Raw genomic sequence first — 25,061 nt, forward strand, 5'->3', positions numbered from 1 at the left:
AATGAATCAAGGGAATTAGGAGGTGTTGGTGGGTTAGATGGGGATGTTGATGAGATGTCTCTACATTGAACGTATGGATCCCCGTGGGGGAATTCCGGTAGGCAGTAGCACTCAGCGGTGTGGGCATTTCGTACACGACACGCTGCATTGAGACCGCATGTCTGTTGGGAGCATACATTGCGAACTTCCCCCTCACACTGGCACCCCTTACGCGGATCCCCGACACATCCCTCGATACAGCTACACTCATACCCCCCGTACAGTTCGTGACACACCGCATTTTCACCACACGGATTGCGCAGGCATGTACCGGGTGAGAGTTGTTGGCACTCAATTTCGGGATTACCCACAAACCCGGGTGGGCAGGAGCACTGAGATCGTTGATTGACAACACGGCACTGAGCATTGATACCACACGCACCACCCTGCTCGAGGCAGGGATTACGACACGACCCATCGCGGCATTGCTTATCAGTTTCACAGTCCGCATCGGAAGAGCACTCAAACCGCGTGCATTCACGCGACGGTTCACCATGGAAACCATCTGGGCAGAGGCAGAGAACACGATGATCCGATACACGACAGATAGCATTCCTTCCGCACGAATCATCACGTGCACATGGATCCTGACACTGGCCAGATACGCATGCTTGTTCATTGGTACAGTCCAAGTGTGTACGACAACCAGCAACACAGGCTCCACCTTCGCATAGTTGACCCGGTGGGCATGTGCCTGGATTGCAGGCCATTCGACATTTTCCAAGGGAACACTTCTGCCCGCATGAGCACTGATTGTCATCATTGCAAGTCTCAGCACAGAGTATTCCATGCTCATCACATTGGCAGTAGGAATTGCATCGTTGTGGTGGCAGGACGCAACCCTGAAGAGGATTACCCTGATACCCAGCTCGACAGCTACACTGAACTCCATGATTTATAACACTGCACTCAGCACAGCTTCCACACTGACCACTAACAGAGCATGGGTCAGCGCATTGCCTGTTAATACAAGCTTGATCTGATGGGCAAGAAAGGTCATTCCTGCATCCAATTTGACATACTCGATTCTCACAGATGAGACCACTTCCGCAGGAGGAATCACTGTTGCAAACACTTCTGCACGTACCGCGGATACATCTTTCATCTGCCAGACAATTCTGATCACTTCGGCAGGAGATTTGACACACATTCCCATAGCAGGAATGTCCAGGTGGGCAATCACGATGACTTCCGCAGGCAACATAAGCATACCGGCACCCAAGGTTTGGATCTCCTACCAGTGGTGGTGGGCATGTGCAGACTTTCTCATGTCCAACAACCTGGCATTCAGCATTTGTGCCACAAGCCGTTGCTTCTAGGCAAGGATCCCGACACTGATGCCCAATGCAGGCTAAAGAATCCGCACAGCCAGAGTTAGAGCGACATCCAACAGAGCAAATGAGTCCTTGACAAACTTCTCCGTACCTACAGTCATCATCTCGACGGCAGAGTGGTTTGCAAGCGCCATTTTCGCAGCGTTCATTGTTGAGGCAACCTCCATCGTTGGCACACACAGGTCGACACATTTCCTCAAAGCACGCGAATCCACCGGGACATTCACGATTTTCAATACAAGGCAAAGCCGGAGCTCTGATACATCCAACCTTGGCCGTTGGACTTGGCACCATACCTTGGATGCAGGAGCAGGAAGCGCGATGATTGGAAACGGTGCAAACTGCATTTGGTCCACATGGATTGTCGTGGCAGGGATTGCTGCACAAATTATTCCGACATGTCTCACTGGCGCTGCAATCTTCATCTGAATGGCAGCCAAAGACACATTTGTTGTGCAGGCAAATATGTCCGAGGAAGCAGTCATTGTCCACCCTGCAGGTCAGCATACAATTTTGGTTGATACACTTCTCATTCAGAGCACAGTCAAAGTCTGCACTGCATGACGGTAGGCACATTGTATCGCGACATGTGTGCCCTTCTATGCAATCTCGCGATGAGATACATGCCACAGGGATTCGAACGCATTCATTGTCAGGACTTCCTGTGAAACCAGGTGGGCAGGCGCATTGTTTGAGATGATTGTTGATTAAGCAGTCTGCATTCATTCCACACGCCTGATCCTGTTCACAGGGGTTGAGGCATTGACCATTGAAGCAAATCTCATCGAGAGCGCACTCAGTGTTGAGGACACAAACAGGCTTGCAAACATCAGCGTGGCAGTAAGTGTTAAGTGGGCAGTCTCCAGTTGATTGACACGGTACCGGTAAAGGCCTGCATCCGATGGATATATCAGTTGGATCCCCTTGATACCCTGATCGACACTGGCAATGCGCCACATGTCCTTGCGGTTGGCATTCAGAATTGGGACCACAGAGCGTATTTTCACAAACATCCTTACACTTTGGAACACCATTTTGTTGCTTGCACTCAGCAAAAGCGGGACAGTCTTCATTCCGTTCGCATTCAACAGCAGCTCGACAGCCTTCGTTGTAGGGATCTCCAACTGATCCTGATGGACAAGTACACCTAAAGGATCCACGACTGTTGCGACACCGTGCTCCAGGACCACACGGACCGTCGCGACAGTAATCAATTACATCACAGCGAACCTTTGGATCACCCGTAAATCCTGGCTGACAATGGCAAACTTGCTTATGATTCTCAGCTGAACAGAGAGCATTTGCCCCACAGGGTTCTCCCAGTAAGCAAGCTATTTTGCACATATGATTATCGCATGTTTTATCCGTTGAACAGTCTGAATCCTGTTCGCATTGAATCTTACGACATCCACTTCTGGCATCACCGAAAAAGCCTGGTTTACACGAACATACAGCTTCATGTTGACGTGCTGCACACTCGGCGTTTCTTCCACAGAGAACTCTGCCGCTACAGGCATTCTGGCACTGAGATCTCCCTGAGGAATCTGTGACGCAATTCTCATCAATGTCACAATCCTCATCAGATCGGCAAACAAAGTCTTGTGTACAGATATTGTTGAGACAATACTGGAAGTCAGGACAGCTCGTATTGCTCCTGCACGTTGGCTGGCAGACACCTTGGATGCAAAGCTGATCTCCGTAGCAGTCTCTGTTGCTGGAGCAGAGTGAGCAACAAACACCGGCATTGCAGATTGTTCCAGCAGGACATTGCTGATCATTACTGCAGTACTGAACGGGAACACATCCAAGTAGGGGATTCCCTGTCATACCTGCGTGACATGAGCAGACTCCTTGATGATTATCAGGCACACATTCAGCATTTTGGCCGCAAACATTTGCCAATGAGCAAGGGTTGACGCATCGGGAATCAATACATGTTTGAGAAGATTGACAATCATCATTATCTGAGCATTCTATCCTGATACATTCATGCGTTGGATTCCCACGAGTATTAGCAGGACATCTGCAAACGGCTGCATGTGAAACAGCTACACACTCAGCATTTCTTCCACAAGCTTGAGGATTGTCACAGGGATTGCGACAGCGTGAGTTTTCACAGAGAGCTGTTGATGGGCAATCTCCGTCGTTGTAGCATTCACCAGGGCTTCGGCATCCTGTGTGAATGGGATCGCCAACCAATCCTTCTGCACATGAGCACAAATACGCTCCTGGTGTGTTTGTGCAGATCGCTGTTGGTTGACAGGGATTCGTTGCGCATTCATCAATATCTTCGCATCGCCCTCCTTGCAGGGAGTATCCTTGGGAGCAAGCACAAACTGGTTCGTGGTTAACAACCGAACAGGATCCTCTGCCGCAGTTGACAAAATCACACGGATTGATGCATTTATTTGTCTCCTCGTGACAGTGTCGATCAATCGTACAGTCATCGCTTGTAAGGCATTCCACCTTGAAGCATCCAACGGATAAATCTCTCGGATCTCCAAGATGTCCACTTGGACACAGGCAGGTTGCACGATGATTCTGTGCGTCACAGTATGCATTGGGTCCACATTGTGTTGTAGCGCATGGATTTGTGCATTTTCCTTGGAAGCATAATAGCCTAGCATCGCAGTCTTCACTACGGAAGCACTGATTGGGAAGAACGCAGCCGGGTTCCCTGGTTGCATCGCCCACAGTTCCTGCTGGACAGACACACCTAAAGGATCCTGGTGTATTTTCACATCGTCCAGATGGATGACATGGCCTTTCGGTGCACTCATCAATATCTGAGCATCCGAATGGTGTTCCAATGAATCCAGCACGACATCGACACTTCCCGCTGGAACAAACTTGACTAGATGGGCAGTCACCATCTGAACCGCATCCTGATTGACAAACCCCATCGTTGTTGCAGATTTCTCCCGGAAGGCAGTTGTTGTTGGTGTAACAGACTTTAGCACAAACGCTATTGTAGCATCTCTCCCCAATTGCACATGAGAGGGTTTCTCGACATGGTAGATTGCATTGATTAGCGATGCACATGTGTCCTGTTGGGCATTGAACGGTAGCAACGCATGTAGCGGGTATTCTGACACATCCCTGCTCGGGAATGGGGTTGCCTTCAAAACCAGGTGGGCAGGAGCAGGAGGTGGCGTGATTTGAGCACTTGCAGAGAGCATTTGGACCACAAACTCCTTCTGTAGCGCATGGATCTTGGCATTTACTCTCAATGCATGCTGTATTTGTTGGGCAGTCTTTGTTGCTGCGACATCCAAGGATACATGCACCTGCTGCACAAGCCTGACCACGAGGGCATTGACTGTGACTTGAGCAGGGAAGGATGCATGTATTTTGTACGCATTTCTCACCAATTGAACAATCATTGGCATTCCTACAGGCTACCCTGCATTGTCCTTGCTGGCAAACTTCACCACCGCAATCGAGATCTGTTTTGCAAATTCTCACTTGACGGAAGCACCCATCTCGTGCTCCTGTTGCAGCTGGTTCAAAGCGTTGTGGGCAATCACACTGAGCACGTCTATTGACGACAGTACATAGAGAATTGGGACCACATGCTGATTCACACGGATCAATGCAACGACCACCGACGCAGGCAGCATGCGATGGGCAATCACGATCACCTCCTGGACAAGCTCCCTCAGGACGACAGCCAGTTGTGAAGGGATCTCCAACGTGATTTGGAGGACATTTACACGTATGTCCTAGTGGTGTGATTGAGCAGGCAGCTGATGGATGACAAGGATTCGGTGAGCATCCATCAACTGGGACGCATTCAACGCTGGGAATTGGATTTGGACGGAAGCCCCGTGGGCATTGGCAGACAGCCCTATGATCCTCAGCAATGCAAACGGCATCTGTTCCACAGGAATCCTCTTCGCAAACATCGTGACATTTGTGCGTTAGCCGGTTGCACATTTGCGTTGGAGGGCAGTCAATGTTGTAGACACAGGGAACGACACGACATCCATTTGTAAGATCATACGGATCCCCGGCATATGGGCCTGGTGGGCATTGGCATTGTGCGTTGTGATTGTTGGTGATGCAGACAGCATGAGGACCACACTGTCGCTCCTCACAGGCTGGCCTACACAGCATGACGCCATCATGACGAACACAGGTTTCCGATTCAAGACATTCAGCACTTGTTGAGCACTGACTTCGTAGTTCAGGTTGGCAACCATTGCGGTCATTGGGATTCCCGGAGAATCCTGGAAGGCACTGGCAGCTACCTGCGTGGTTGGTAGCAACGCACACGGAATTTGCTGGACAGGTGAATTCAGCACAAACGGATACACACTTCAGGACACCCAGAACATCCGCACGGCATGCAGCCACTTGATGGCAATCCAAGTCTGTTGTACAATCAGGGATTGAAGGTTGCTCGCAGCGAGAAGAGACGGGATTCCAGACGAATCCTTGAGTGCAGTGACAAACTGGATGACCAAAATTGTCCAGCTGGCAAATCTCGTGCGTTCCACAGGCAACTGTTGAACATGGATGTACGCATTGACGATCAATTGTGCAGATAAAGCCATTCTCGCAGTTATCATTTGTATCACAAGCACCCTGATGAGCATCCCTCTCTTCGGGTTGACAGCCTAGAACTAAATCATTCGGTTGCCCGTGGTATCCTTCGGCACATATACAGGCAGATCGATGATCCTTGGACAGACAGAGTGCATTAGGTCCGCATTGAACTTTACTACAGGCATCCACACACTTCCGTAAACCTCGTCCAAATTGGAAGCAAATCTCCGGATTCTTGCAGTCAGCATCATTGTCACACTGCCCAAACACTGTGCATCCATTTACTTTATCCTTTGGGTTTCCCGTGTACCCGGGTGGGCAGACACACTTCCCGGAATCACAAGCAGCCCGTGGGCCGCAGGATACACGATCACACAAATCTCTGCATCTTCCACTTTCGCAGGAGAATCCTGGTGGGCACTGGAGTTGTGGTCCACACTGACATCGTGTGGGATCATCGCAGAATTCATTGTGTGTTCGAGTGCAGAGAGAATAGGGATTCCCCGCAAAGCCTGGCTTGCACCTACAATCGTAACTTCCTGGAGTATTTATGCAGATTGCTCCTTTTCCGCACGCATGACTAGAGCACTCATCTACATCGAAGCATTCCACATATGGATTCCCAATGTAACCTCCTGGGCAGAGGCATTCGAAGGAATTCCCACCTTCTCGGCACTCTGCACCCCTTCCGCAGGATTGTGGTGAGCACTTTGTCTTCTTCTGTGGACCACAACCTTCGTAGGGGTTTCCAGTTGTCCCAGGATTGCAGACACATTGATTCGTAATGAATCCATATTCACAATGAGCATTGAGACCACATCCTGGATCACAGACAGGTGTCTGATAGGGTGGCATACAGAGTAATTCAGGACTCCCAACGAAGGATGGTTCGCAGATACATTTCCCCGTTGCTGCATCGCAGGTAGCTCCAACGCCACAAATTACTCCATCGCAGCGATGTTTGCACCTCCCGTTGACGCAGACTTGAGGATTCTGACATGGTTGCTTAGCTGAGCATTGATCTGTGACACAAATACCTCCCGGGAAGGGGTTTCCATACTGCCCAGGTGGGCATTTGCACGTTGGCCCAGTGTTGGTGACAATACACAGTGCACCCTGCCCGCAGAGGTAGTTACTGCACTGTGATACGCAATTCCCATCGGGGCCTTCGACAAAACCCACGCGACACCGACACCACGCAACATGCTTCTCAGGTTCACAAAAAGCATTCGGACCACAGCGGAAGGATGAGCATGGACTGATGCACGTTCCTCCGACACAGGCCAAATTAATAGCACAATCCTCATTGCTGTGGCATTCACTCTTCACAGAGCCCGGTTCGAGGATGCATTCACCCTTGTAGGGATCTCCGTGGAATCCTTTGGGGCAGACACACTTGTAGCCACCTTTTTCATTTATGCAATGAGCCCCGTATGCGCATGGAGCATGAGCGCATTCATCTTCATCAATGCACCCCTGCAGGGGATCACCTTTGTGCCCCACTTCGCACATACACTGTGGTGGGTCACTTGGGGTGCATTTGGCATTGATTCCACACGGGAAACGTTCACAAGGATCTGCAAAAGAATTTTTAAAAATAATTTAGTATTTTGCTGCATTGTTTTATCTATAAAAAATTGATTTATTTTTGCTAGTTATCCAGTTTTCCAATAAAGAAAATTAGCTCAATTTTAAGTCAATGTTGACCCGTACAGACAATCAATTATTGATCAATCTGATTGAGACAATAGATGCTCAATTATTGAACAATTTGATTGATACGAAAATTCCTAAATTGTCGATCAATCTCTAAAAATTAGTTACTGCACATGGGAACTGATTGAGAAGATATTGAGTAAAAATTGAGCATTTTTTGAATTGGAAAAAACAGTTCATTTAGTAGATTCCTCTTTAGATCTCCTATGTTTAGAAAAAAAGTATTTTTTTGTGAATTTAGCATTAGAAAAAAAAATCTAAATTTAATGGAAAAATGTACTAGCTGTTGACAAAAGTATGATTGACCAATGATTGCGCAAAACTTTTTGCATTGACCAACGATTGAGTAAAAATTGTTTAACTGATCAATGATTGAGCATAAATTGAAATTAAATTGAAATTGTTGAAGAATTTATAGAACAATATTTTGTCATTAATTGATCAATCCAAGATCAAAAATTGATTGAGTTAAAATTCGCTCAATATTGATAGAGTAAATATTGAGTCAATGTTGGTCCACATACTGGGTGTTCAAAAATAAACGCAAAACTTTTTTTTTGAATATCTTTTTATGTGTTTGAGATACCGCAAATCCCAGGGTAGATTGATGGTAGTATTTGTCCTGATGTATTTTCAAAATGGCCGCCATCTTTTTTTTTCCAAAATGGCGTTTTTCAGCCTCATATTTAGTATTGATTAGTAGTTTTTTTTAACCCAATCAATTAATAATCCATTAAAACGCATTTTCTGAGTCAGAGGTGGTGAAAGAACCTGGCGGTCATCTTGAAAAATGTCAAAAAATGCTCAAGGTGATCAATTATTGAGCAATCAGATTTAACCTGGGATTGATCAACCGATTGACTGACTATCTCATTAAATTGATCAATTATAGATCAATATTTGATCAATCTCATTGATTCAATCATAATTGAGCATTTTTGGGTTTAATCAATTATTTACTGAGTGAACTTCTCCAAAACGGCTTAACCGATCTTTGTCTATATGAAATCATTTAATTAATATTCTTTTAATTGTATTTTAGTTTTTTTTCTAGCTTTATATCACAATTAAAGCTTTAGATTAATTAGAATGAATAATTTTATAAAAGGAAAATGAGTAAAACTTACTTTTGCATTTATTCCCATCGGTGGCATCCATGAAGAATGGTGGTGGACAGATGCATTCCCCAGGCTGAACACATTTCTCATTAACACCACATTCCCTGTCTGAGGCACATCTTCTCTGTGCCGGAGCACATAAGCCATGATAGGCATCACCACCGTATCCCTGAGGGCAGTAGCATTCATATGATCCTGCCAAGTTCCTACATTCAGCTCCGTAACCACAAACTTGCTTCCCTTCGTTACACTCATCAACATCAACACATGATCCATCAACTTGAGTGCGATATCCTTTGGGGCAGGCACAGTAGCTAACACCACCCGCAATGGAAATACATTCAGCTCCTGGTGGGCACTTTCCACCTTCCTGACAACCAGCTAGGATGCAATTACCGCCCACGAGTTTATACGGTGCTTGACATTGGCACTCGAGGCTGTTGCACTCCTCACAGAGCGAATAGGGATTCCCATTGAAACCCGGTGGACATTGACATTCATAACTTCCTGGGAGATTCTTACACAGCGCATTGAGTCCACAAGCCCTACCACGATTTTCCGTACATTCATTCACATCGCGACATTTCCTACTCTCCGTATCCCTTGCATATCCTTGCCGACAAATGCACACTGAATGCCCTGAGAAGGAATCCAGGACGCAGAGTTCTCCCTGTGGACATGGTTCACTGTCTGAGCATGTGATTGCAATGAGATTATTCTTTGTGCATCCATCGCGGTATGGATCTCCGGAACTACCGCCAGGGCATTGGCAGGAATACCCGCCAGGAGTGTTTGTGCAGACAGCTCCACTTGGACATGGATTCCCAGCACATTCATCAATATCTGCACATCCTCCCAATTGATTCCCAGCCCCTGTGTACCCTTCGGCACACAGGCACTGAGCCACCTGATTGACAATCATACAATTTGCATTTGGTCCACATACGACAGCCTCGCAGGGATCTGGAAACAATAACAGGCAACGTGTGAGAAAGTTGAAGGTGAAGAAAAACTCAATTAGTTGGTGTTCCACTTCGTGGCCAACACCAAGTATTGTAATCGTCGGAAAAACCGACCACCTCAGATCGGGCTCAAACTTGGTATGAGCACGTTTCAGACAACCCACATTCCAAAAATGGTGGTGGCAAATTTTTGATCCGGCCGGCCGGCCGTCCTGCCGGCCGGCCGTCCTGCCGGCCGGCCGTCCTGCCGGTCGCCCAAACTTTGCCTTATATCTCAAAAACGGTAACAGATAGAGACTTCGGGTTTGAAGTTTCTATAGAAATGTGGGTGTAAAATTTCATTTTTTCGCATTTATAAAATCCAAGATGGCCGCCGTCCGCCATTTTGAACTACTGTCAACCAGTTCCCTTATAGCTAGAGATCTGAAATTTTAGTATGTTGTAAGGCTCAGTGAGACACTTTCATCGATAATTCATACTTGAAAATCGGTCAAGCCGTTTAGCAAATATGGCGGTCTAAAGCAAAAAGTGTTTTTTCGATATATCTCGAGAACGGCTTGACCGATTTTGACCATCTTGGTATCAAATGAAAGGTATTGAGAAGCCCTACAACTGTCTAGAACATTCCAAGTTTCAAAAACATCCGCAAGAGGCGCTAAAATCAAAAACAAAAATTGCCTAACTTTAAGGGGCAATATCTCCGAACATCTGTTATAGATTTCCTTTAAATTTTGATATGTTGTAGCCTGACTCAATATCTTTCACCAGTCCGAAAATGAAGAAAATCTATGTCTCCGTTTAGAAGATATGGCCATTTGAAAAATTCTTGCATTTGAAAAGTTCTAAGAGCCATATCTCTTGAACCGCGTGTCCGATTTTGCTCAATTTGGTATCAAATTAAAGGTTTTGCAATTATCTACAACTTTCTAGAACATCAGAAACCTCTAGAACCATTCCTTCAGGACGAAAAATGCGAAAAAACCTTTTTGTGAAACAAAAATCCGCCATTTTGTGTTCTGGAGGTGACCTTGAAAATCATTGAGATATATGTCAAATTATAGCTTATTTCAAGACCTTTCCAAAACTAATCACGAAATTTCTGTAGGTGTTATAGAACCAAAGATATGATCATTTTTATGCATCAAATTGCTGAATTTCACAAAAAAAATCAACTTTGCCTACTAATTCTGCTCACAAATCGCACTACAACGCATAAACAAACTTCTACACGTTGTGGGACACCAACTCTTATAACTGGACGCGTTATGATTGACTTTCTTTGCAAGTTTGTAAAGCAAAATGTTTCGCCAATATAAATTCTATAATCTTTTTAGCAACAATTTAATCTTGACCCAGAAATTTTAATTTATCTGTGTGATCTAACATCTGGTTAGAATGTATAACTTCGTGAATTAGATCATAAGAAGCTCTCACAGTGAACTCACGTTTGAGCATTAACGGAATACAACGCGAGCAGCGGACACCTTTGCAAAAATGCAAATGACTTGTGTGGAGGAAATCTCTTCGCGTAAAAAACTCCGCGGAATCTTTGTGAGAAGAGTTTATGAGGCAGTGATGTTTTAATTGATTTCAAAAGACTTGGATTGATTTCAATAATTTATTCAAATGAACTTCTTCTTGGTAATTATTTCAAAAGTTTCTCAATTAAATTAAATCGAGAAGTCATAAAAAAAAGTTTATAAATGAAGAAAGGAGATACTTGAGATTGTATATTTCATCGTTAATCTCGGTTGTAAATCGAATGCATTGGAGAGGAAATATTAATATAATTTTTATGTTCTCTGCGGATATGCAGAGGAATATCACAGTGATTTCATAAAGAAAATATTAATTAAACTTTGTTCAGAATAAACGTAACTTTACATACAAATTGGTATCAATTACAGGAAGTTTCTTCAAATGAAAGTGCACAACTTAAAGACTTTATTGGGTCTAACAAGGAATTGCGAAACCCATAAAGATAATCGAATGTCTAAGGTTTTCTTTAGAATTAAAAGAACGTATTATTTGACCAAATATTACTTTAAAAAAAAATTAGGCGTTTTTAAAAAGATCAAATGTCATAAGAAAAACGTCAAATTTTAGAAAAATAAAACGTTAGAAAGAAAATGTCAAACGTTAGAAACGCCAAATACATATAAAAAATAAAATGCTTGAATGTTAAACGTTAAAAAAGAAACATCAAACGCTCGAATAAAAACGTCTTATGTTAGAAAAGGAACGTCCGAAGTTAGAATAGAAATGTCAAACAGAAAGAAAACGTCAAAGTTTTAATAACAATCAGATGTTAGAACAAACGTCAAACACTAAAAAATGTCAAACGTTTCGATAGGGAATATTAAGAAAAAGTATAAAAAAACGTAATCGTTAAAATGTCTAACGTTAGGAATTTAACGTCTAACGATGAAATTTTCAAAGACAAATATCAAAATTAATTAATCCAAGTGAAATAGTCCTTAATATTGGGCGTTATTCAGCGACCAAGAAACCTTTGAAATCTTTAAATTTTGTACTGAAATTTCAAGATTTCAAGCGAATTTCAAGGGATTCTTGGTCGCTGAATTTTTAAATTATTTATCGCCTATTATTTAATAACTTAAATTTAGATCAAGAATTTCTTGATTTCTTTCATTATTTATCGTTTTAGTGAGATCTATGTGAGAGTTTCTATAAATTTTAATAGGTACCTACCTAAATAAAAATTAAATAATTATAAATGTAAAAAAATAAATTTTAAAACAATCCTAAAGCTTTTCTTTTACAGAAATAATGAAAGGACATTAAAAATTTTATAAAGAAAAAGTTTACTTACGCCTACAATCATTGCCAATGTTGGGTTCTGGACAGAGACATCTCTTGTGCTCATCACAAATGGCATTTCCAGGGCAATCATTGTCCACACGGCATGTGACAATGGCAATACACCTAACCCTTGGGTCTGGGTCAGGGAGACTTCCCTCGGGGCAGGAACATTCATACGTCCCTGGATGATTGCGACACAATGCCCCTTGGCCACACGATCCCACCCTGGAACATTCATCAACGTCCAGACACTGCCTATGTGGATCCCCACTAAAGCCGGGCGGACACTGACACGAAAAACCACCGGGTGTATTCTTGCAAATGGCATCGGTGCCACATTTACCCGCTGGACCGTGTACAGCATCGCATTCATCAATGTCCACGCAACCCGCCGCGATATCTCGCGGATTGTATGTCCATCCCTCGTCACAGACACAGTACGCCTCCACGCCGTCTGGCTTGCAGTACGCATGGGGGCCACACTTGACATCTTCGCAGGGTGCCTTGCACGCGATTCGCGGCGGCGCACCCACATAGCCCGCCTGGCAGGCGCACTTGTACGAACCGGGGGTGTTGATGCACTGCGCATAGGCACCGCAAATGTTCTCATTTGTCCGACACTCATCCACATCGACACACACGGAACCTTGTGGCTCAAATCCATCCTGGCAGAAACACTGACCCTCTATACACTCGGCATTGTTGGTGCAATCGAAATTGCTCGCACAGAGAATATTCACATCGAATTGCTCACACGCGATCTTAGCGTCCGGCTTCGCGCGATAACCCTGCGGACACAGACAATTGTATCCCGGACTGGCATTCTCGCATATTGCATGATCCCCACACGGTCTGTCCAGCGCCGTGCATTCGTCCACATCCACACAACCTCTGAATGGATCTCCCGTGTACTCGGGCTTGCATGAGCACACAAAACTCCCAATGGTATCCGTGCAAATGGCATTTGCTCCACATGGATTATCCCGACATTCATTTACATCTACAGTGAGAAGCAATAATATATGGAAGTTAGTACATGAGACAATGGGTTTTGTCGGTCACATCTTTGGGGTCGAAGATCCACAAAAAGAGGATCATTCACAAAAATTCAACTAAATAGGAAAAAAAAACTAATCTCTTTCTACTTTGCCAAGATAATAAATCTCAAACAAGAAAAAGTGCTCCAAAAAGGACAAAATATTCCTTTTTAAATAGAAAGAATAAAAAAAGACTAACAAGGATTTCAATTTAACTATTTTTTAAACAACAAAAAATACGTGGAAAAGATCAAGATTCAAAATTTTTTTTGTGAGGATTAAGACAGAAGCAGCTCTACATTCCAATTGATATAATATAATATTGAATTATTAGAATCTATTTAGAGAAATAATATATTTACAAAAGATATTATTTTATTGTTTTTTTTTTATTAGAATCTCTGGAAGAAGGTCTATTAATTAAATTCGATAAAATTATATGCATCCATAGTAGTTTGTTCTATCACGACTTTTTACTTTATCTTTTTTTATTCTACGACTCAAAAAGTTTTAAAGATTAAAAAAAAGTTATTCTACGTATTATAGATAACTACATAATTTAGTAGAAAATAAGCTTAAAAATATTCTTTTATTATATCTTGTTTTGTTGGTTTAAAAGTAGGCGTTCTATTTTACTAATTTTTCGATTTATATAATACTTTTTTTAATCTTTTTTTTTTAAGTAACTGCGCCTATATAAGAATCCTTCGTTGATAAAAAAATAAGATTATAAGATCTTTTAAAAATATATTAATTTAGTTTTAAGGAACAGAATTTATTAAAGAACCGTTTATGGATAAAAACAATTTAAAAATCAATAAAGAAAAAATAAATTAAAAATAAAATGACAATCTGCAACTTTTTGAAAAATCCGGTATAATGTTTCGCTTTATGATTTTCTTAATAAAATTTTCTCAATTTATAAATTTGAGATAATTTTTAGTTTAATTCTTAAAATAAAGTTTCTTTATTAAAGAAGACATAATAGATAAAATAAACTAATATTAATTAATTAAAAGCAAAAGAAAAATTATAAATTACCACGTTGCTAAAATTTTCTTTCGCATAAATTAACATTTTATTGACAATTATTGAGAACAAGGGAACGTCAATCTCAGAATTTTTTATTCTAGATCTAGAAAACGAGTTATGTAGTCCGAAACGTTGGTCCTAAATAAAAATATATTTTTTAAAAAATAAATTTGTAAAAAAAAATTAAAAGATAAATTTTCAAGAACAAAATTTTGTTGAGAAGTCTTCGAAAAAGCAGATTCATGTTTGAAAAGAAACAAATTTTAATGTTCAAAGTTTCTTAAAAATTATCCCTAAAACGGATAGATCCGATAGAACAAACATTCTACTTCAGCACTTATTTTATTTTTTTTATATCTTTGGTATTTACAAAAGATGATCTCTTTGAGATCAATAAGGAAGTTGCTTTGTTATAGAATCAGGTAAAATAGAAGCCTTAAACCATGGATAAATATTTTCTTTAGTTATCTACAGGATTTTATCTTCTTCTTTAATTTTTTTATTTGTACAAAATAAAACATTCTCTTGAGAAGTTCATTCCGAGAAAAAAAAAGAAGACAGAATTGAGCCTCAAGGGAGACTCATTCGACCCCGTGCTTTGTTATAGAAAGTGTTATTGTAGAGTAGATAAAAGTCTCTTTCGGCGAAGATGCATCACCTGTCGTGTTGGGTGATTACTCAATTAGTTTGTGTTAAATGGAAGAGAATGGAAAAATGATAGTTTCATGCTGATTTCCATGCGAAGGTGCACATGAGAATAAAATGAGGAAAATTTGTTACGTACTGTCACAAAAAATATCCCCTTGGCCGGAAAAGCCCGACGGACAGAGGCATTTATGAGATCCTGGGAGGTTAATACATTTAGCATTCACCCCACACGGGTTTGCCCGTCCACATTCGTTAATATCCACACACTCTCCATTGGTTCCCGCATCTGAGTATCCCGGTGGGCAATCACATTTAAATCCACCGGGTGTATTAGTACACTGAGCCCCTTCGGCACAGGGATTGTTAGAGCATTCGTCGATGTCTTTGGTGATGATTTTTGTATTTTATTTTTTATTTTTTGGTTTAGATGTAATTTTTGTTGGATGAGGCGTAAATAGCGTTTTGTAAAGCAATAGAGATAAATTAGTTAATAAAACATAAAAATAAAAAATCATTTTTTCTTTGAATTTTAAATCTTGTTCGTTGCAGATATGATCACAAATGAGATATTTCTGTGTGGGTGTGTATGCAAAATGATGGTGCACCACTTACCTTGGCAGTCGACCATGGGATCCCCGATAAATCCCTCTGGACACTGACACCGGAAACTCCCAACAACATTGGAGCAGAGTGCATTCCGCCCGCATGGCGATCGACTGCACTCATCGGCATCCACACACCCAGCCACACGGGCATCACCATCGAAACCTGGAGGGCAGTCGCAGCGATAACCACCCTCGAGATTCGTACAGATCGCCTCTGGGCCACATGCGTCAGGAATTAGGCATTCATTGATATCCACACACTGGCAAAAGACGGCACATATGGAAAGAGAGAAAGGAGCAAGAACGAAAAAAAAAGGTATTTTAGTGTCTCTATTTTTCTTCCACGGCGACATCCCTGCTGAGAGTTATATGCATTCAGTGGTCATATAGTAAAAGAAGCGAATACCACCGGATTGTCTCTTATTTTGTATGCATACCCCGTCGTATGGATTTCCTTCGAAGCCATCCTGACACAGACATGTGTAGTTGCCGGGTTGATTTATGCAATGCGTATTAATGCCACACGATCCCGGTCTCTCGCATTCATTGATATCTGAAAGTGATTTTTCCATGAATAGAAATCAATCACACACTATTTTATGTACATCACTGCATGATGGAATATTGCATGATAAAGCACACGTGAGGGAGACAAAAGTGGTCATGATGGTGCGTTGCGGGAGAGAAAACTTTAAAATTGCACAAAATATCGAGAAAAGTTTCATGAAATGATTTTGCAACAAACTTAAAGGGAGTTATAAATGAAAATAAATTCTTTAAAATAAAGTTAGGGGAGACCGGGGCTAATAAAGTCACTTAAGGGTTTGGAAAAAGCTTAAAATATCATATTTCCTAGCTAGATAGAACAAAATGATATAAGACAGTGTTGTAGGGCAGTAAATTTCCTAAATAAATGAGCTATACATTTCGCTTTATCTGTTTGGGAAATATGATATTTTTAGCTTTTTCTAAACCCTTAAGTGACTTTTTTAACCCCGGTCTCCCCTAATTTATTTTTATTTTAGTTCCTTTTTTGATATTAATTTTTCTAATTTTTGTTCTTGTAACTTTTTAAAAAAATTGAAAAATTCAGTATTGCATATTTAAATTTTAATTCAGATTTGAAAAAAAAAAACGAGGGTAAAATTTTGAACACGAAATTATGTTAAGGAATTCACTTAATTCAGTACCTGGACACTAACCGTATTTGAGAAAACAATCGCTCGAAATGCTCGTAATTCAGTAATTTTCTAAAGAGAATTGTAAAACGATTTATAAATCTCCAAACGAAATTTCCATTTTCAACTAAAACTAGTAGAAAAAAAATCAGAAAATTGTCAAAAATCAGTTTTAATTTCTTTAAAAGCATAAAACATGTTTATCCTTATTAATTTTCCTTAAATTAATCAATTTCTGACACACAAGAAAGTTTTTTTTTTCTCCCAGAAATGCCTTTCTTGTGGATCTCTAACACTCCAATCATGTTCTAAATATAAGTGTTTCAAAATACCCTGTGAAACACCGACGAAATTTTAGCGCGAATGTTTCAAAAACTTTAAGTATGGGAAACATAATTTTGACGTCATTGCTTACGTTTTTGAATTATTCTTTGTCTGATCTCAATGAAGAAAAATTTATTTTGCGATATCTTCCGTTTCTTTTCAAGAATATTATCCAATATTTTTCCAGAAGTAAAGATTTTCCCCGTTTTCCCATTTAAAGAGACACAAATAAACTCATTTTAGAAATTTTTTTCACGACTTTTAAATTTTTGTATTATTAGAAATTTATTATTCTTCTTTTTAAATATTTTTTTCCTAAAGATTCTTGAGATTATAGACATAATTTTTGCTTTGATGAATTTATAACTTGTTTATAAATTAACGATCAATAATATTTATATTCGTACGAATACTCAATTTATACACCTCCATGTCTCTACAATCTTGAACATAAAGTCATAAAATACATTAAAATGTATACACCTTGCCATTAGCCGAGGGAATATTATAAATTTCATGAAATTTTCTAACTCAATCCAGGCAATCAACATCATCTGCTTTTGAAGCAATCCAACTACACAGCACAGCATGTTCTATCATCAGATCAACAAATTTTATTTATTGGTTGCAAAATAATCCATAAATACCAGAGTCGTCCAATAAATCTGTTCAAAAAATTTTTTATTATGTATCTCTTCGTTTTGTAAAAGAACTAAAAAGTGAGAGAGGAGCCCATTGGTTGGATGTTTGAAGTTGAAAAGGAAGGCGCAAAAGGATTAGATTCAATTCACCTTCAACGGTCGAACATGGGGAATTATATCCGCTGTGATCTGGACATTGGCTAGCAACATAAATCTCTCTTTTCTCCTCTTTTACGTATATGGTGGAGTCTCTTTGAAATCACAAACTGTTGAATTCTCTGCATTGGGCAAGAAGGGGTGAGTGAGAATCAACAATTCATTCGCCGTAGGCGGCCCCATTTTGAAACAAGGAAAAAAGTAAAAGAATTGATCTGAATTCCCCGGCAATGATGGGGGCAGAGTAGCTCAGTGTAATTTGCATATTTGGGGATGAGACCTTGAATCATGCAACGAACGGCACACTCCAAAGGTCTGACGGAGTGGAGATGTTTAATCGATTACCTGGGGGCGAATTGGATGCAAATTTACTGATCCATATTTGTTTTTTGAACTCCAAACGAAGTGGAATGGATTTTTTTTTGAACTTATCATGCCCAAGCGTTCTTTTCAATCTCACTTTTAATACGAGCCTTCGGTTTTTTTATGTTGCTGCATCTGCATTCATCAAGACATTGCCGCAGATACACCTTGTTTACATCTCGAAATGGTAGCATGAGTTAAACGATAAATGAATAATACTGTGTGCTGGGCATTAAAGATGGGTACCACACCAGAAAGGAAGAAGATTCACGGAGGTTTCATGTGAAAATTTTCACATTTCTTCGCGATCTTCCACACGCGAAGAAATCCCATTGATTTATTGACCAACAACCCCTGTGTATTTTATGGAATCAATGTAAAGAAGCAAAAATATTCAAGCTGGCTAAAAACGTGAGAAATAGATTTTCTTCTCTTTCTCTCTCTCTTCACTGTACAACTCTCCTTCATCTCGATTAATTTTAAGAGCTATATATGTATGTTTTTCTCCTTGAGAGATCATTTGTACGATTTTTGCACGTAAACTTCGGGAGGAAATTTAAAATTTATTCCAACAACAACGTGCAAATTTTTCCATTAGATCGTCTTACAAATACGGTACACAGAGCGTGTGCTTCTAATTCTTTCCACTAATAATCAAGCAAGAAGACCAAAGAAAACATTATGTGTGTTGTATATAAAATAAATTAATTGAAATCCCCCATATTCATCTCATTATGGGGCCTTCTCTATACATAAGGTACTAACATATGTATGTATTGCCTGAAGATTCGTTCACGTTCATCAAACGAATGTTTGAATGATGAAAACAAAAAAAAAAACGAGACATAGGTGTCGGAAACATGAAAACATACCAATAAAAAATTTTATGCTAAATGTAAATCATTAGTGGGAATGAGTTGGATGTACAACAGTGGAGACACACAAAAAAAGTGAAACATCCTTCAAGACAAAATCATGTTTTTGCAATAAGAATTCACACTCCGTAACCACTAATTAATAGTCACTAACAGAATTTACACTGCGATGCTTCTGGATGGTAGTTTTTTTTTTGTAGCTATACCTTTTGTCTTCCCGCCACCATCATTCGCACTTCCCCCTAATGGGTTTGGTGATGCTTGCGGAATGGTATTTATTATTATTTATTTATTTTGTTATGGCGGAATTACTCACCCAGACAGAGTTCTTCGCCATCACCTTCAAATCCGGGATTGCATTTGCACACAAAATGTGCTGGTAAATTGCAACATTCGGCATTCTCGACACATCGAGCTGCAATTGCTGGATCCTCGCACTCATCAATGTCTGTAAGAAAGGAAAAATTATTTTTTTTAATTCAAGTTGTACGTTTCATGGTCATGGGCAATGGTATGGAATATTAAGAGATCTTTATTGTGATATACAGGTGTGATGATTTGTTGTCATTTGGAGGATTCAATGTACACTTTTTTCTAATTTTTTGATAAGTTTGCTTTTTAATCTTAACCCTTTCGTGTTCATTAGGTTATTTCCTTCGCGTTCTTTGGGTCATACATAGACTGAAACGTGAAACATTTTATTTTCCAAAAAAAAAAGAACATGAAAATCCCGCAGAAGAGGCCAAAGGAGACGTTTTTTTTTCAGATAAATGTGCTCTGAGAGCATGGAGAGCATCCATAGAATAAATATCGTGATACAAAGAGCGCATGTTTCAATGTTTCTTTGTTTCACACGTGGATGCAAATATAAATTATTTCCAAACGTTTTCTTTTGGCACTCTTACACGACTTTTACGTATTTCTAACATAAGTAAATTAGTTAAATTAATTTAAATTTGGAAAAATATTTCAATAAAAGTTGTAGAGATTCGGTTAACCCTTTTGCATCCGCTTGAAAAAAATCGATATTTGCATCCGGTTATTTAACAGAACGTCTTCTTTGGCCTGATTTACGTAAATTAAATATATTTCTGATTTAAAAAAAAGAATTGAATTCATTAAAATTTGGGGAAATAGAATGTTTCATGTTTGGACTAACGTATGTCCTAAAGAACGCGAAAGGGTTAAAGAAAAGTTTTTGAATTTTTTGAATTTTTCAAAAAACAATCGGTTTTGAATTGACTTTTCTATGCAATTTCTATGCGGGAATTAGGCAATAAATTCAAAAATATTTTGGATATATCTGGGTTAAAAATGATTTAAAACAAAAAAAGAAAAACTCTTTCAATTGAGCCCTGATCTTCCCTACATTACTGTAGCAAACACCTCGCAAATTAATGTGTGAGCGCATTTTACCTACAAATCTAAAAGGAATTTCTCAACAATTCAATGAGTTTACGATGCATTTTCAAGTTTAACTTTAGTATGAATTATATCAAATGAAAGTCAACATTTTTCCTAATGGCAAACTCATAAAGAATGAACTTCATTAATTAATCACTTTCATTTTTCTCCCACACTTCTTCACCTTCCCCCTCCCTACCTTTCAGCATATTTTACTCACATATAATACCCAAGAAAGTACAGTGAGTGTCAGAGATGAGTATTTAATTGGCATAATTACAAGTAGGTATATAAAGTTTTGGGAAATTCATTTTTCACCCAATAATATCTCACCTGTATTTAGCATTATGAAGAAAAAAAAGAAATGCTCCGCACAATCGTGAGAGATTTCACAGAGGTAGGAGGGATGGGAGAGAGAAAGAAAAGTGGACACATTAAGTGGATTTCTTTTTTTTTTTTATTAATATCCCACCCTATAACCCAGATAGGTCTATGAAACCGTAGTTTATCAATGACCGCGCGGTAACTTAAAGATATAAAAGTAAACATATTAAGACAACAACACAACAAAACAAGAAAAAAAAAACACTTTGATCGGCCTATAACAATCCACGTATTTACATTATATTGAGATCTGATTCCTTCTTAGGAATGTAATGATCGCAACTAGGGGGTTCGGGCTCTTCGCCTCCAAGCAACAAGCAATAATATCTCTACTATAGTTATCGCATCCCATTGTACGGCCTGATGCAATAAGTTCGGTTCTACCCTCCCTATATCTATTGCAATAGAATAGGACATGATCTACATCTTCCGGAACATTGCATGTATCACAATTAAGACTTGGAACAATATTTATACGACATAAATGTGCATTTAGTCTGTAATGATTTGAGATGATTCTGTTGATAAAGCATAAGCCTTCTCTATTGATACCCCTTAGTTTGTGAAACCACGGTGTGAGTTTACAAGACGGGAGTATTGAAAAACACAACCGACCTCGGTCCTCGTTTTGCCAATACACATTCCACTGCAACATACAGTCCTCTTTGATAGATTTAAAGAAATCTTCTTTTCTACGACACACCGAATCTTCAACATTATTGCCAGTAGCCGATCTTGCTAGCAGGTCTACTTTTTCATTGCCAGATACCCCCACATGAGAGGGTACCCACATGAAAATTACTTCTTTGCCCATGCTATTAATTTCCCCAATTATCCTCAGTATCTCACTTGCAATATCTGCTTGAGATCGCAAAGACCAGCGGCTTTCAATTTTCTGAAGACTCGATAACGAATCACTCAGGATAATCACTTTTAGAAAATTTCCATTTATAGTGAGAGCTCTTTCCAATGCCATTTTAATTGCTACAAGTTCGGCCGTAAATACTGATGAGCAGCGACTCAAAGTTCTAGCTTCACCAAAGCTAAACGTCTCGTCCCACAACGCTGAAGCAACGCCTTGTTGGGTTTTAGACCCATCTGTGTAAATAATGTGAGACATTTCGCTATTGAGCGAAAACAGCGCATTTCTGACAAATCCATTTGCATAGATCTGCCACATATCTTTAGGAAAACCTCGCAGCTGTTCCCAGACTATAGTACTGAATTGGAATTGTGGTCGGTCGGTACTAAATTGCAGGCTATCGTAGGTCTGAACGTTGTTCTCACTCCAACCAATTTCTTCTAGCCATTTCAAGAGTTCGGTAAATGGACTTTTCGGGCAGTTTAGCTTGATATACCTCAAGTCTTGCCACAATCGTGCATGTCTGTCAGATGACCTGATTAGAAATCTTTCAGCTACGACTATAAATCTGAGATCCAAAGGGCAAATACCCGCAATTACTTCCAGACAACCTGTGTGTGTGGAAGTCATAAGTCCCAAGCAGATTCGCAAAGATCTCCACTGTATTCTATACAGTTTCATCATATGTGAATTGGCAGCTGTTCTGAAGACCAGCGATCCATATTCCATGACAGATCTTATCGTCGTCACGTACAGTGTCCTTAAGACGGATGGATGTGCACCCCACCTAAGACCACAAACAGCTCGCAGAAAATTGACTCTCTTACTACATGATTCCGCAACTGCTCTGACGTGTGCACCCCAGAGACACTTGCGATCGAATACCACCCCCAGATATCTAAATTTTTCAACAAGAGGAATGACATTGCTTCCACATCTTACCTCAAAAAAGGGCAGGACATGTTTTTTTGTAAAAAGCATGGCTACAGATTTTTGAACTGAAATGGACAGACCTCGTTTAATTAGAAACGATTCAATTTTCAAACATAAGTTTGAAAGAACGTTCGCTATGACTTGAGGGTCCTTGTGGGCAAATCCTATTGCAATGTCGTCTGCATACTGCAGAACAAGACAATCCTGGGAGATGGTATTATCAATGTCTCTGACATAAAGATTATAGCAAAGGGGAGCTAACACTGAGCCCTGCGGTAATCCGACGGATCCTGCTCTGCTTAAGATCTTACGATTGCCATCAAAGAATTCCAAGCACCGCTCAGAAAGTAGGCGACTCAAGAGTACACCAATATTCTGAGGTAAACCAACAGATACAAGATCTTGACAGAGCACATCAACCAGCACCCCATCATAAGCTGAAGATACATCAAGGAACACACACCCTAGTACCTTCTTCGCAGACCAAGCAATTTGTATCTTAGCGCTCAGCTCGGCTAAACAATTCTGCGTACCGAAACCTTTACGAAAGCCCATTTGGGACTGTGGGATTAGATCGAGATCTGTTACCCAACTATCCAGACGTAACAGAACTAGCTTTTCAAAAACTTTGCGAACCGCAGATAATATACAAATTGGCCTATAATGAGTAACCTCAGAACCATCCTTATTAGGCTTACGTATGGCAATGACTCTGGTAGAGAGCCATGGACTCGGAATTATGGCAGACCTCATGAAATCATTAAAAATTCCAATTAACACTTCAAGACCATTCCTGGGCAGATTTTGCAAGAAGCTCACTTTTATTCTATCCAAGCCAGCGGACTTATTTTTAGTGGAACTGAGAGCTGATTTTAGCTCTGATATGGTGAAAATAGACCAGTATTGCAAATGTGATTCACGACCTTCTGGGGCTGTCGGGGCAATATGATAGGGTCTACTGACAAAGGGAGGCGCAAGTTTATCGGCAAAGTTTTGGAACATTGACTCATTCATATTTGTATTTCTACTTCGGCTTTGACCGCGGAATGATCTCGCCATGTTCCACAACTCAGAAAGAGAGGTGGAACTTGAAAAATTTTCACATCTTTCCCGCCAATGCTCACTTTTCTTTTTACGGAAAAGCCTTCTAGCTTGGGCATCTTTCCTGCGGTAAGCTAGAAAATTATCTCTAGTCCCTGAATTACGAAACGTCGTAAAGCTTTCGAGTCTCTCATTCCACGCTGCCACACATTCTGCATCAAACCACACTTGATCCCTGTATTGCCCCTGACTATTGCCACTATTTGCTCTACATGGTCTTCTGTTCTCTGCTTCTTTAGCTGAGTCCCACATTAATTTGTTTAATTTTTCAAGTCTTGCTATAGGACATGGATCACTCACAGTAGCTAAGGATGACTCTACTGCCTCTTTGTATTTCTTCCAATCAACCCGCGCATCCCTAACAGAATCCTCATCTACTACCTCACTAGGCACATTTCTATTTAAATAAGCAAAATTGATTAATAAGGGAATGTGATCACTGCCCAAGGTTTCCTCAAACTGATCCCAACTTGAATCTAAAGCAATATTTTGTGACACAAATGTTATATCAATAGCACTACTAGGAACTGGAGGACAAGCAATTCTCGTTGGACGGCCATCATTCAGAACCACGAGGTTGTTATTTTCGCACCATTCTTGAAGGGTACCACCTCTCCCATCTTGATGGGAGGAACCCCACAGCGCATTATGTGCATTAAAATCACCCCCAACGATTGTACCAAACACATTTGTTGCAAACACCCGATTTAGATCAGAAAATCTAATTGCCGAGGAGTTTGGTATATACACAGACCACAACGCAACGCTTTTGTTCGCTAGAACAATATTTACACCAACCATTTCTGCTTGCGTGTATTCATCGTCAATTATTGCTATGCGTTCGCCTCTTAGAGAGTTCTTTACGGCAATTAGAACTCCCCCACCTCGATCAGTTCTATCACTGCGAAAGAGAGAATATCCGGGTATTCTAATTCTACAACGAGGTGTAATTTTAGTTTCTTGGAGCAACACAACATC

At 40.4% G+C, this 25,061-nt stretch overlaps 2 protein-coding genes across 2 annotated transcripts in view; one reads left to right on the top strand and one right to left on the bottom strand.

Moving 5' to 3' along the window:
* Nucleotides 1–25,061, top strand: part of LOC129790280 (RUS family member 1) — a 213,192-nt gene that overhangs the window by 81,134 nt on the left and 106,997 nt on the right. The gene's annotated exons all lie outside the window — the stretch shown is intronic.
* Nucleotides 1–25,061, bottom strand: part of LOC129790089 (uncharacterized) — a 177,851-nt gene that overhangs the window by 65,444 nt on the left and 87,346 nt on the right. Inside the window, exons 6-12 of the mRNA XM_055827303.1 lie at nt 19,716–19,847; nt 16,300–16,415; nt 15,870–16,122; nt 15,394–15,639; nt 12,551–13,540; nt 8,765–9,718; nt 65–7,498 (exon numbers count right to left, since the gene is read on the bottom strand). Of these exons, the coding sequence (XP_055683278.1) occupies nt 65–7,498; nt 8,765–9,718; nt 12,551–13,540; nt 15,394–15,639; nt 15,870–16,122; nt 16,300–16,415; nt 19,716–19,847 (10,125 nt within the window). The remainder of the gene's footprint in view (nt 1–64; nt 7,499–8,764; nt 9,719–12,550; nt 13,541–15,393; nt 15,640–15,869; nt 16,123–16,299; nt 16,416–19,715; nt 19,848–25,061) is intronic.

Source organism: Lutzomyia longipalpis, chromosome 2, assembly GCF_024334085.1.
Source record: "Lutzomyia longipalpis isolate SR_M1_2022 chromosome 2, ASM2433408v1".
Taxonomy (NCBI): Eukaryota; Metazoa; Arthropoda; class Insecta; order Diptera; family Psychodidae; genus Lutzomyia; species Lutzomyia longipalpis.